We start from the raw sequence: 14291 nt of genomic DNA, 5'->3' as shown, positions 1-14291 counted from the left end.
CATCATTTTTCTATTCATCAAGACAGACATTGTACCTTAATTCTTAAGAGGATTTGAATAGTAAATGGAAATGTTCAAAACAAATTATCAAAGCCTTCATTTTCTGAAAATAGTAAATTGTTTAAAATAACGTGATAAGTAATTTTCCTATATTTCCAAATTTTCACAACATAATGAAGCACACTATCAGTAGATTTTATTTTCAAGAGACCAAACATTTTTATGGAAAGAGGGGTGCGATATTCCAAAGCTGGTGTCATATATCCCCTGTCATATCGTAAAAAAATTGTAATAGGCCTATCTGTATTTTGGTGTATTTTTTCGGGGGTGGAAGTCTGATTGATTTTAAAAATATTTATGTATTTGATATGATGAGTGTTAAGTCATATCCATTGGCATTGCGACATAGACCCCAACCGCCCTTCAAAGCATTATCATATTTTGTGCGAATAAATCTTTCATCCACCCAACTAATGTATAGTGAGTGGAATATAATGTGTACAACTTGTTATAAAGTTTTGTATATTTTTCTAACAACTGCGGATCGAATGCTGAGAGAGAAGAATATTGGGGATAATGGGAAATAAAATGCAGAATCGTGTGCAGGACACGGAGAAGATGACAAAAAGGACAACTCCATATTCCGTATCCGTCCGACCGGGACATTCATGAAATTTTCTGTCCCTGATTTCTTTTACTTTTGACAGTCTGTGCACTGCAAAAACTGCGGTGTTAATTCAACATCAGTCTGGAATCTGTATGACCACACTAGAGAGGTGTTAAAAAACATCGGTTTGGTTTTGGACTAATTCCAAATATGCGTTTATACAACACCAATTATTATAAATAAATCATCGATTTAAATTAAAGCCGGTGTTGTTTCAACACTTCTTTCGTGTGGTCATATATTCCAGACTGTTGTTCAATAAACACCACAGTTGTTGCAGTGTGGTCAGTTTATGAAAATGAAGTAAAACTTGAGAAAAAAAGGGAATCGGACGTACAAAAAGGTTGATAATTTTTTGGAATTGTCCAAAAGGAAGGGAAATAAGAAAGGACCAGGTTCAGGACATGGCTAAGAAGTCGAAGAAAATAATTATAAGGAAAATAAAAAAAGGAATAAACTACAAAAGAGGAGGAAGAGAAGAGGAAGAAAATATTTCGCTCTGTGCAATCAAAATGAACGTCTCTTTTATTGCCGTAAACATGGTAAATGCGTTTGTTTCCGAACAATTTTGTTTTGGTGCCTTCTTCAAGATCTCAAGTCGTAACGAAACTCATTTGAAAAAAAATATTTTAGAAAAGGCAAGTACAACTCGTATCTTTCAAATGTTAGGGATGATTTCACGTCGTATAACATATTTTTGTGATATTTTTACCTCACAACTCATTAAGAATACGAACCTTCAACAATTCTTAGATTTTTATTTCTTATACCTCTTTACCATGCCGTGTGCTCCAAGATCCAATCGAATCTCGTATTATTTCGAAAGTGAAGTATCCGATTTTACGTTATAAATCATATCGATATGATATGATTTATACTTCAATACATTTTACGAATCCATATGTTGAAAACCAACAATATTTCTAGATTATACATACTTTTTATCAGGCCAGGGCGCTCCAATATCCAAGCGAAACTCGTATCTTTCAAAAGCTAATAATGATTTTTTAACTCGAAATTCTTTACGAATATGTTAAGAACCTTCAAAAATTTTACATTATAATTTTCATATAATTTGATCTGGCTAAGGTGCTCCAATATCCAAGCGAAACTCGTAGCTTTCGAAAGCTAAGAAAAATTATTTTACGTCATAGATTACATGGATATGATTACTTTCTTCCTTAAAACTTTTTACGAATAATTATGTCAAGAACCTTCAACAAAATTAATAGATTATCAATCATTTTCATACGCTTTAATCAGACCAAGGAGTTCCAATATCCAACCGCAACTCGTATCTTTCAAATGCTGAGTATGATAATTTCATGTCATAAATCATAGCTGATATGATTACGTCATAACTCTTACGAATAAAGAACCATCAACACTTTCTAGATTATATTTTGTACCTTTTTATCTGGGTCTGTGCTCCAAGATCGAAGCGAAACTCATATATTTCGGAAGTAAATTTGAGTGATTTTACGTCATGAATCATATCGATATGATTATATTTTAACCTCAAAACTCTTTACGAATTTGTTAAGAACTTACAATTATTTTTAGATCATTAATTTCAAGTCGTAAATGGGTGATTTCAAGTTCGGTGTTGACCTTTTTGGTGTTGGTGTATGGTCAATTTGTACACGATTATGACGCCAAACATAAAATGAAGATGGTCCCGAAAAGTCAATCACTAGTTGTTGAGATGACAATAATGTGATCTGAATCAGTTATGCAAACTTGAATAAGTTTTAGAGTTAGGGGAAGCAATCAAAATTTCAACACCATCAGGGCCGACACCGGACTTGAAATATCTCAATCAGATGATTTCCATTTCATAACTCTTTACAAATATGTTAAGGAACTTCAACCATTTTATAGATTATCATTTTATACGCGTTTGTGTCACGCCGGGATGTCTCTATTATTCCGAAAATGCGTCTTTAAGATTTCTTATCGGAGAACATAAATTCTGTTCAAAATGTAAATGGACATTATCTGAAATTGTGAAAGCCTCAAGACAATCTTAAAACATGTCCCGCCTTATAATCATGAATAAGAAGGGTTTCCTCTACAAAAAAAAACACATTCGGATATTCAATGAATGATCTGTGAACGAAGCATGCAATATTCATGTCAGAGTAAAAATGAATTAGGAATGAAAGTCGTGAGTACAGTTACATTTCCACTTCAATCCTTTTTGTTCAGTTTCGCGCAAGGGTGATCATTCCCTTTAAAATCATTTCCTGTTGTTGTCTCGCCTTTTAAAAGGTGCGCGCGCATGTCCTGAAACTAGCTTGCGCATACATCTATCGCGCAAAAACGCGCGTCAAACCAACGGGATCTCGGTGGAAGCATGGAAATCACGTTAGAAGCGGGGATGAAAATCACGACCGCGCACGATAAAATCACGACCGAGCACGCTAGAATTTGCGTCTAACTTTTGAGTTTCCCGCTACAAATCCGTTCAAATCCCGTTAGACCATCCCGCACATTTGCTAGCGTGTTTCACGCTCCCGAATGTCAAGTTTCTTTTTCCCTGTAGTGTAGGAGACCTATGCCAAGAATAACGAGTGTGCAAATGATGTGACATGGTAGATTCGAGCATCAGTCTATATAGTCATTTGAAATAATCATCTTAATGATACTTGAAAAGAATGAAGTACAATGTCATTATTCTTCTGCTTGGTTGTAATTGATTTTCTATAGGTGCCTATGCACATCAAGGTAGATCAAGTCAGATTAGTCAGCAGTCCATCGGGCGTCGTGACTTCAGTAGCAGTGGAAGCAGTAGTAGAGATAGAGACCGTGAAAGAGACCGGGAACGAGAAAGGGATCGTGCCCAGCGAGAAAGAGAACGAGAAAGGGAACGTGAACATCGAGAGAGGGAACGCGAACGAGAGAGGGAACGTCGCGAACGTGAAAGGGTAAGGGAAAGAGAGAAGTCTCCAGTGAAGCGATCCAGATCTCCACGTCGTTCCAAGTCTCCAAGAAGATCACCAAGGCGTACCAAGAGGGTAGTACAACGATACTGTGTTCAGATCCCACGCTTTGCTCTGGATATGTAAGTCATTACACATTTTTTCTTGTTTTTTTTAATGATGACAATTTTATGGATGACTGCCAATTCAGCTTTTGCTGTTCTTTCATCAGGTGTATTCTCTATTCGAATGCATGTGTGCCCAGTAATAGGCTTCAAGGCAAGAAGGCATAAGATCCTAATTTTCAACTCTTGTATAAAGTTTGTACATCATATTATTTCACATGTCATCATCTAAGCAGCATCTATTGTTTAGAAAGGGGTTTTTCATCTTTATAACTTTGATTCATGTGAATGTTCATATAAATAAATAAATACATACCCAGGAAGAAAGAAAGATCAAATTCATTCAGACACTTTCAATATATCTGTGACTGAAAAATCATCAGATTAAATCTTAGATTAGTAATGATAATGAATTTGGTTTGGTTTTATTTACCATATAAAAATCACAACAAAATACATTGTACAAAATATTAAGATGAAATATATAAACAATTAAAAAGATATGGATGGATCTCTCTTTTCAGAGCCATTGATATTGATGGCTCTGTTCTTCCTAGAGGTCCAATCAAAGTAACATGAGAAATCATATGACATAATTGTATATTAATACATTAATAATAGCAAATAGTTGAATAATCAAACAACAAAAGGTAATAAAAATGATAACAAGAGCAAAGTATTTTTCAAATAGATTGCAGTTGATATGATTTTTATTCCACAATATTTTATATGCTATTTACCTCAGATATGTATTTTGAAAGTGTGAACTACACTGTAGTTTGTTTTTTAATGTTTACTTATTTTTTATTGTACGAAAATCTGTAATCTGGCTTTTGGGTCGCAAGTAATTTTTGTTTACCGTACCTTGTCCGCTTATTGAACTCTAAACTGTAGATCTGTCAACACACAGTACCAGTTTTGTGATGTAGTGTCGAGTCAGAAGTGGCTGACTGGTGGTGTTATTTGTTCTTAAATTATTTTTTTACAGTTTTAATTACCATGGCAATTATTGTATCCATTGTTTATTGTACATACATATTGAAAATGTTTCTTATTAGTTTACATTTTCATTAATTTAGCATAATTGTTTGGTAATTGTTCTTGATTTCTTCTGTTTTATTTCCCTTACTTTCTTTAAGTTGCTCTCATATTAGACAGTTATTTTTGCTGTTCTTTTCTCATTTTCAATTTCAGTACTGAATCTACTGAAAGCCGTTACAACAAATTTCCTTCTAATTCTTCTTTAAACCCATATTACTTCACAATAATTTTATATTTTATGAGTAAATCATTTTTCCAACAAATGTACTTTTTCAAAGCTTTCCAAAGCTAAGATCACTTCTTCATTATTATCATGATTTTACCGTAATTATTTTTGTAATTTCTTGATTCTTTTGTAACATTGCTTTTTGTTGATTTTATGTGTATTTTTATGCTTTTTTGTTAAACATTTGCCAATTCAGCTGTAACAAGCTGCGATCATTTGTTCTAATAAAATCTTGAATCTTAATAAACTATTTCTATTATATTGTATTCTAACTGCTATCGCCTGAGGAGATCAATATATCACATGTTATTGTGTTATGTTAATCTCCTTAGATTAACTGAACTTAGTTGGTCTTTCTGGTCACTTGATATGTCACTTTTTAAAGTTACTACTAAATGATGTATAGACTAGTGGGACCTGTAGCTCAGATATTTGTAAGTCAAATCAATGTTAGCCTATGCCTCTTATAGGCAGGTATTGGATAGAATTGTTACATTCAGGACCAGATAATGTTAAAATTTAACATTTGGAAGAGATTTGCTTAGATTTGATAAACTTTGAATTACACAATCTTTCCCCTCACAGCCCCAAGTCGGATGTGATTGAACTCCACAAGCGTTACATGAATATGTACATCCCGAGTGATTTCTTCATGGCTAATTTTGCCTGGCAGGATGTGTTTCCAATCCACCGTCCAATGAATGTAGCTCAACCATGTAGCTTTCACATCATGCACAAAGAAGCCCCTCCTCCCCAGGGTGCTGCTACCGTCATTGACCCTCCTGATGTAAACTACTCCTATTCTGCCAAGGTAGGTCTTGTTATTGAAGTCTTCTTGACTCAGTACGTAATTCCTGATCATGGCAGAACACATAATCATGCTCTGACATTAAAGGAGAAGTTCACCCTGACAAAAAGTTCATTGCTAAATTAGCAAAAGAAAATTATTGGCAAAGGTTTGAGGTAAATCCATAAAGGAATAAAAAAAAAGATTTTAGAAATTTAGATGTTTGATTTTTGATTTCATATATGCAAGCATCTTTCCTTCATATCGAATTGTATAAAATCAATGAAATGCCATTGTCTGAGAAAATTGAAAATGGTTTTTATTTTACCTTTACCCTAAAGCCACCGGGGGAAGTGTTCAATCAACCCCCCCCCCCCCCGAGATTTTCCACGACCAATCTTCTGCGTGAAACTTATTCAACCGCGCCGCTTGCTGACTTTTCACTTTGAATTCTAATGCATCTTTTGAGACTGATGTCACAATGCCTCAGTATGTGGTTCGAAAATTGCGCGACATAAGTGCATGTCAGAACCAAAATTGCTCCAAAACGTGATTACATGTACAAAGGCAATGTAAATTGTATTTTCTCACCTTATTCATAAAGATATAATTAGTTTTACTTTCATCAGCTGAAATTAATTGATTTTCGTATAATTATGCTTCAAAAAGTTTTACATTTGGCAAAAAAACAAAGAAATACATAAGAAATTCATAAAACAATAAAATACATAAGAAATTCATTTTCAAACCAGGATTTTTTTTAGTTTTGTCTCATCTGCATCGCAGAGTTAGACTATAGGCGCCGCTTTTCCGACGGCGGAACCTGCGGCGTCATGTAAGGTCAATGAACTTTGGCCACTTGGGGGTATTTGTTGAATAACCGTCATAGCTCTTAAAGTGTATGGATCTAGTTCATAAAACTTGGACATAAGAGTAATCAAGTATCACTGAACATCTCATGCGAGTTTCAGGGCACATGACCAAAGTAAACGGTCATTTACGGTCAATGAACTTTGGCCATCTTGGAGGTATTTATTAGATTGCTGTCATAACTTTAAAGTTTATGTGTATAGTTTATAAAATGTAGACATAGGGGTAATCAAATATCACTGACAAGTCTTAGGTCACATGATCAAGGTCAAATGTCATTTAGGGTTAATGAATGCAGTATTGTATCATTATACAAACAGTGTTGTGGTGAATAATTATTTTATAGTAGTTTTCAAAGTCAGCACTGTTACTATATTGAATTGCGTAATGCAGGGGAGAGTGTCAGATGCGCTCCACTTGTTAATTGGCAACAATGGTATAAAGAATATATTAACACCAAAAATCAACACTCTATGAACGTTTTATGGTGAATTAGAGGAAAAGGTATGATTTATGCATAAATTAGCATAATGAATTCATATAGAAAAAATCTGATTTTGGAAAAATTAGCCTTGTAGATTGCTTTTCACACTGTTATGCAAATTTTCATGGCTTTTGCATGATCGATGGCTGAGATCTCAACCCCCTGTCATATAGCACCCAAAAAGCTCGGTCTGGTTTGGGTTAAGTATATCACTAATCAAATTATTTCATACCCGCTCCTCAAAAGAAAAGAAAAAAAAATGGCCCATTAAAAAGGGGAAATCAAATAATGTAATGGAGAATTGAAAAGTGTCATGTCCCCCCCCCCCCCCCCGATTAAAATAATGTCACTTAAGGGAATAATACTCATTTGTCAGATCTATAATATTCCTTGCTGTCGAATGCACTCTTTTCATTTTATCCTTGTTGTATATTACCAGGTGATGCTGATGACATCAGTCTCTCAGGATGAACTCTACGAGAGGTGTTGCGCACGAGCCCAGGATCCCTCAGAGATCAGGGAGAACTTTCAGCACCCCACTCGCCTTATTAATTTCTTAGTGGGACAGAAGGGCAAGAATGAGGTGATGGCTATTGGTGGACCTTGGTCTCCTTCTCAGGATGGTGCTGACCCTGTTAATGATACATCTGTATTGATCAAGACAGCCATTAGGACAACAAAAGCATTGACTGGGATTGACCTGACTGCCTGCACACAATGGTATGTATCTCTACTGGGGGTTGGGTATCAGGAATGATGGATGAAATAGGACAATAGTACAGATATTTTTCTATTACTTCTCAGTGTTTTACTTGTTATTTCATGTTTGAAGTTTTTTGACCTTGAGGTAGCTTGTAATAAGGAACATTCACTTTAATATAATATTTTACTATGATTTATTCTAGGTTATAACATTTGTGGGTGTGTAATAAAATGTTCCTTCAGTATTATGTTTGATTGGTTTTCAATGGTAAAGAACTCTTGTGGATTATGTTTTAAGGTAAGTATACTTCCCTGTTTCTTTGTAAAAAGAAGAAAGTGTCATTCCCCTAGCTCATTATGAATTCATAAAGCATTAGAACATAATAATATGAGAATTTACGATTCAAGAAGTTATTCCTTGTAATCCCTTGGCTTTAAACTAATTTCATGACCTCAAAATTATAAATCTTTCTGAAAACTAATATTCTGTACAAATATTCCATAACTGGGGATGTTTAAAGTATATCTTGTTAAATGGCACGGGAAAAGAACCACTATTCACTTGCGAATCCAGAACATAGACAAAGAAGAATTTATCAAGTGATAAAAATAGTAAACTATCCTTCTGCTGACAAAAATAAAATATTTTTACCATTGAAAAATAGTAATTTGATCTGAGTTTAGGTTTATTAACTTGAAAAGGATACTTTAACCTGATGAATTTTCATTTTTTCGGTAAGTACGTCACAATGTAAAATGTTGCTTTCTGGAAATGAGCAGGTACTGAGAGAATATTTTTTTGAAAAAGGTATATTTCTGTGAAATATAAATGTGTTGTATAATCAATTAGGGAAAGCAAGATATATATTTAATATTTTAAATAATCTAAGATGTTATTTTCCCATTTGTATTTTTTTTTTCTAACTTACACAAGTAACCAATTGTTTAATTTTGATCTGGATATTATTCAATTCCAACTGTTGCATTAGTGCCTTTGGTAAATTAGTTCATATTTTACTTTAAGATAGCATACCTGGAATTACTGCTAGGAGAAAGAAGCTTTTTGGCTGCTTGAATGCCTAGTCCCTACAGTTTTGTCAAGACGATGTGGATCACCATATAACGCTACCCTGGATCACTATTTAACGCTACCCTGGATCACTATTAGGGCTACCCTGGAGCATCCTTTAGATAATTAAGCTATTTACTTTGACTCTTTGATCTTTAATCAGTCCACCTTGCAAGGAAAATGCAGTTCCTAGCTTTACATATTCAATCTTGGTGTAAGAATGTTTCTTCTGCTTAACCCTGTTTGTCTCTGAGAGTTTGGAAGACTTGCATGTTTATTGGAAATTCTGGGGTTTCATTCAAATTGATTTTGAAATTTATCCCTACTTTACTTATTCAAACAACATCAGAGATCAGTAAAGTTAGCATTCCAAGTTTCAAATGAAATGGAACAGTGGTAGTGATTTAACAGATTTTCTTTAGTGTGATTCTCAAGTTGTTATATTGGAATTGATGTGGACAGGAACTTGGTCCTGTGGTTGTTTCGGCTGGAATAAACAGATGCAAAAGAAATTGCTGGTCCAAAAAAAAGGATTGCAGAGATATTAAAGAGTTGAGTACTCGGTGTACTGCTATTTGCTGGGAAAATGTAAAACTTGGAGCCTTCTATCATGAAAATGATCTGCAAAGTTATAATGACATTGTCTACATTTACCTACGGTGATCAGCTTAAGCTAATGAATGTCAAACAAATATACCCCCTTCACAATCTGATCTTATTTGGTGTACTTGTCATTTTCTACTATTTTTCTTTTCATTAGTACTATCTCTCCTAGTTTATTTGCTTTCTTTGTCAAATTTAATTCTGCTGCTGTTTGTGTTCCTTTCTATCAGGACTATCATGTTGACTTTGTCCATTTTCAATTCTGTACTAGTTTTCTATTTCATTTTTCAAATCATTTCTGCATGCATGGTACCTCCTACTTGTGCTAAACTCTCCTGTCATCTATATATATCATCTTCATCCATTTCCTCTATTAGATTCCCTGTCCAAGTAACATAGCAAAGACTTGTTTGGTGTAAATATTTATCAAGAACATACTTATCAACTCTGGAAGATTATGATAATTAGGATGTATCTCTTCATCAGAAAGGGAACTTGACATATGATACCTTAAGGGGTATGGATCTATATTTAAAAGTATGCTTAATTGTTGTGATATGAAACCAAAATGGTGTGTTCCACCCTTTTAAACACTCCCCGCAGGTACCGGTTCTTGGAGCTAAGCTACCATCGTCCAGAGGAGATTCACAAAGGCCGAGTCATCCCGGCGCGTGTCGAAACTGTCGTAATTTTCGTGCCTGACGTGTGGCACATTTTACCCACGAAGGTTGAATGGGAGAATCTTGTGGAGCTGTACAGGAAGACGCTGAGCAGCAAATTAGTAGCAGTGGACAACCGAGATAAGAAAATAGAGGACTCCACCCCAACCCAGGCACTACAGGCTTTTCATGATTTCTTTCAGTTTATATTATATGCCACTGATATCAACTTGACACCATTAAATATCAACAAAACAAACATGAAACATGTAGTATACATATAAAATTAGAATTTATGAACATACACATATCAGACATCGAGTAAGATCTTAACTGCAGACAGCACTGAGATGCCTACAGCAATCATGATTAAAGATTACATAAAGAAATTATTTTTCACCCTTACAATGACCGGTCATGTGAATCATGAACAAAAAATATTACAGAGAAAATTCATGAACAAGACTAATCATCACGGATAAATTCATCACAAATGAATTATGTACATAATAAGAATATACCACTCTAGATGTACCTGTTGTAATCATTTTAATATAAACATCTTTTTGTCCCTAACAGTTTCTTGAGATGGTGAGTTTATCTGTTAGAGGGTTCCCCCAACCACCCCCTCTTTCTCTCTCTCTGTCAACTGAAGTGTCGGTAGGAAGCAGTCTTTGAGAAAGAGAATTCTCTTTATCACCTAAACGGTGTAGAGGTCGGCATTTCAATTTTTCCAGCAAATAATCTTGAGAGAAAAATCTTTGTCATGGAACAAGATTAATTAACATCATCCAAAACCTTGACGCATCACAATCACAGCAAACATAGAATTGTCTTTGAAAATAACAATTTCTTTTTTTTTAATCAAATTCTCTTGGGGGAAACACCAGGATGCTTAAAAACAGTCTTCACTCTGGCACCATTATCAACACCAATGAAGTAATTCTATTGTTGGATGTCTTTGTTTGGCTGCTGAATTTAGTGTATGAACGTGTGGGTGTGTTTGTATACATTCTCAAAAGTTGCTGTCTTAGATTCCAAAGCTAGTTTTAGCACATTTTTGGGTTTGTGCTGATGTCAGGGTCACCTCTCAACAATATAACTTGGCACAAACTATGATAATCGTAGCATGCACTCTCTTTCCCACTCTTATGTTATTATTCCTTTGAAGAATAGTTAATCACCCGTAATTGAGTTGTGTACATAGAGAAAGTTTGTTGACATCTTTGTATGAGTGTGTGAATGAAGAGTGCATTGACCTGCTTGTCTCACTGTCTTCATACAATAAGGCATGGTGTGTCACTTGAACTATTGCTCATATTCTCCATCTATTTCTTGCTTTGATTTCAGGAGGAGACTGCTGCTGTCAAAGAGGAAGAAGAAGATGAGACTGAAGAGCCGGAGCAACAGACACCTACCAACTGGAAGGAGCTTGATCCTAAAAATATGAAGGTAAGACTTTATTTCATAGACCATCGGCTGTAGTATAAGTAGTAGAAGTAGTAGCAGTATTAGTAGAAGTAGTAGAAGTAGTAGTAGTAGTAGTAGTAGTAGTAGTCAGTAGTAGTAGTAGTAGTAGTAGTAGTAGTAGCAGTAGCAGTAGTAGTAGTAGTAGTAGTAGTAGTCAGTAGTAGTAGTAGTAGTAGTAGTAGTAGTAGTAGTAGTAGTAGTAGTAGTAGTAGTAGTAGTAGTAGTAGTCAGTAGTAGTAGTAGTAGTGGTGGTGGTGGTGGTGGTAGTAGTAGTAATAGTAGTAGTATGTATTCATTCAAACAAGGAAATAAAATGGGAACAAAAATCTTGAGACTGCAAAAGCTGGTGTACAATTGCAAAAAAAAGATTGCAATCAAATTTATAAACAGTAGTAATATTGCATAATTTTGAATCATACTTTATCCTTGTGGTTAAGGTTAGAAGATTCATCTCAGAAGCTCTATAATCACCTCACTTCTTGGTACATGTAATTCATCAAAATCATTAGATATCTAAGGCTTCATGTCATTAAAATTTGTCTAATTTTCAAATTTTTTATGATACAATTAGATGCTAATTTTTAGTAGCTGCTAACTGTTATCAGAATTGCATTGCCTCACATATTTTTAAGAACCTGTTGAGTAATTTGACCAAGCAGAAGGGTCACCTTTTTTGTATTTGTTCGCAGTGGAAACTGTCCATGGGAATAAACGGGAATTTAGTTGGAATTTGGGGAATTTTTTGCAATTTTGGGGAATTTTCAAGAAATGTTGGAAATTCTCAAAAATAGAAATTTTCTGATATTTATATACAGGAATTGAAAAGATTACCCTGGCAGATGATGCTTAACCCTAATTCTCCCGGGGGGGGGGGCCATAATGGCCCCCCCCTCAACAATTTTCGCGATATATCTTCTGCGTGAAATTTTTTCATCTCGCTGCTCGCTGACTTTTTACATTCAAGTCTCGCGCAAATTTTGAGACCAAAGTTGTGACGCCCGGGTACGCGGTTACGACATTACGCAACATTATGCAAGTGCATGTCAGACCCAAAATTGCTTATAAACGTGATTTCATGTACAAATCCAATTCGTATTTAGCCAAAATTCATAAATGTATCATTATTTCTACTTTTACTGATTAAACTTAATTAATTTTGCCTTGTTTATGATCAGAATTATGTCTGAAACAATTTCCATTGAAAAAACAAAAACAAAAAATAAAAAACCAAAGAAATACATAAGAAATTCATAAAACAATAAAATACATAAGAAATTTATTTCCAAACCAAAGTTTTTTTGAATTACGATTGTTAAGATTGCTACAAAGAAAATTTTTACCAAAAATTAGCATTCTAGGAGCTTTATTTAGTGAATTAGAGCAAAAAGTATGATTTATGCATAAATTAGCATAATTAATTCATATAAAATAAAATCTCATTATTTTGGAAAATTTTACCATACAGCCTTGTAGATTACATAGCACACTACCAGCGTGCAAATTTTTGCGTCGCTCGCGCTATCGGCGGCCGAGATCTTAAGGGGGGGCCATAATGGCCCCCCCTGGAATGACAAGAATCAAAATACACCGTGAGATTTAGGGTTAATTGTGCTTTGTCAGCAAGTTTAAAGCCAAATACATTATGCCCAGATAGGCAGAATTTTAATGAATTTCATGTAAAAGTAGATTACTGAATGGCTGAATGGTACGTGCGATGGCAGTACATGTACACTGCAAATGCTATACAGAATGGATATATATATACATCCAATAGACATGTAATGATGTCTCTTGGATATTCTGATCTTTATGCAGATGAGAATCATAAGTAATAATAAATAACATTATTGTCATTAGCATTATTATTTTATTTCTCATTTATTTCTGCATAGCAGAAGTGAGAACTTGGTGATGTTTGCGGCGTTAATATAAATACAGGTTGCTGGTTCAAGCTTAAAGTTTATTTTAGTTCAATTAACCCACTTTTGTGAAAATATTCATTTTTATTGCTTTCAAAGTCAGCCATTTTATTGTCATTTCTTGCCCCCCCCCCCATTTTTTCGGGGGTGGAGGGGAGGGCATCTTAGACATAAATTAGCAATGTAAATTTTTTTGTTCCTGGACCTGCTTTTTCCCATTTGAAGACTCAAGCCAGTGCCAATGCTGGTGGTGGAAATGATCTGCTGTGCAAACCTAGTCTCCATGCAAAGACAAGCACATAAAATCTTGTTGTTTCCTGAGCGAGAGGGCCTTCAGTACACAAGGCGTCCGCTGACGGGTAGGCTGCACATTCATACCCTTAACTCGAGTGAAGGCTTTGCAAAGCAGACAAGTGCAAACCCTTGAGGAAAGCAGTCTGAATTTGCAGCCCAAGGTTTCTGCCAATGACTTGTGTACAGAAGGTCCTTTCATTCAACAGAAAGTTTATGCTAGTCTTGTGTGAAGACTCACTTGAGGATCAAAGTTTCAATAAGGGTCTGTGCGTGCAGACTACACGTAGGGTGAAATGTTCTTTAAACATGTTATAAATGATGGCATGTTCTTACATAAAATACTGTTGACATTTAAAGAAAAATGAAAAATAGTGTAATGCAAAGTTGTTGTTTTTCTATGTTGAATTGAAAAGCTTTAATGCTCCATCATGTTAATGGATGCATGTACTAATGT

At 34.8% G+C, this 14291-nt stretch overlaps 1 protein-coding gene across 2 annotated transcripts in view; it reads left to right on the top strand.

Moving 5' to 3' along the window:
- Window positions 1–14291, top strand: part of LOC121428559 (cell division cycle and apoptosis regulator protein 1-like) — a 61521-nt gene that overhangs the window by 30786 nt on the left and 16444 nt on the right. For both annotated transcript variants that reach the window (XM_041625266.1, XM_041625267.1), the window contains exons 8-12: window positions 3377–3731; window positions 5566–5791; window positions 7561–7841; window positions 10099–10327; window positions 11505–11606. In XM_041625266.1, coding sequence (XP_041481200.1) covers window positions 3377–3731; window positions 5566–5791; window positions 7561–7841; window positions 10099–10327; window positions 11505–11606 — 1193 coding nt within the window. The remainder of the gene's footprint in view (window positions 1–3376; window positions 3732–5565; window positions 5792–7560; window positions 7842–10098; window positions 10328–11504; window positions 11607–14291) is intronic.

Source organism: Lytechinus variegatus, chromosome 15 (assembly GCF_018143015.1).
Source record: "Lytechinus variegatus isolate NC3 chromosome 15, Lvar_3.0, whole genome shotgun sequence".
NCBI classification, from domain to species: domain Eukaryota; kingdom Metazoa; phylum Echinodermata; class Echinoidea; order Temnopleuroida; family Toxopneustidae; genus Lytechinus; species Lytechinus variegatus.
Note: the sequence above shows the minus strand (reverse complement) of the source record. Positions and strands in the feature narration are given on the sequence as shown.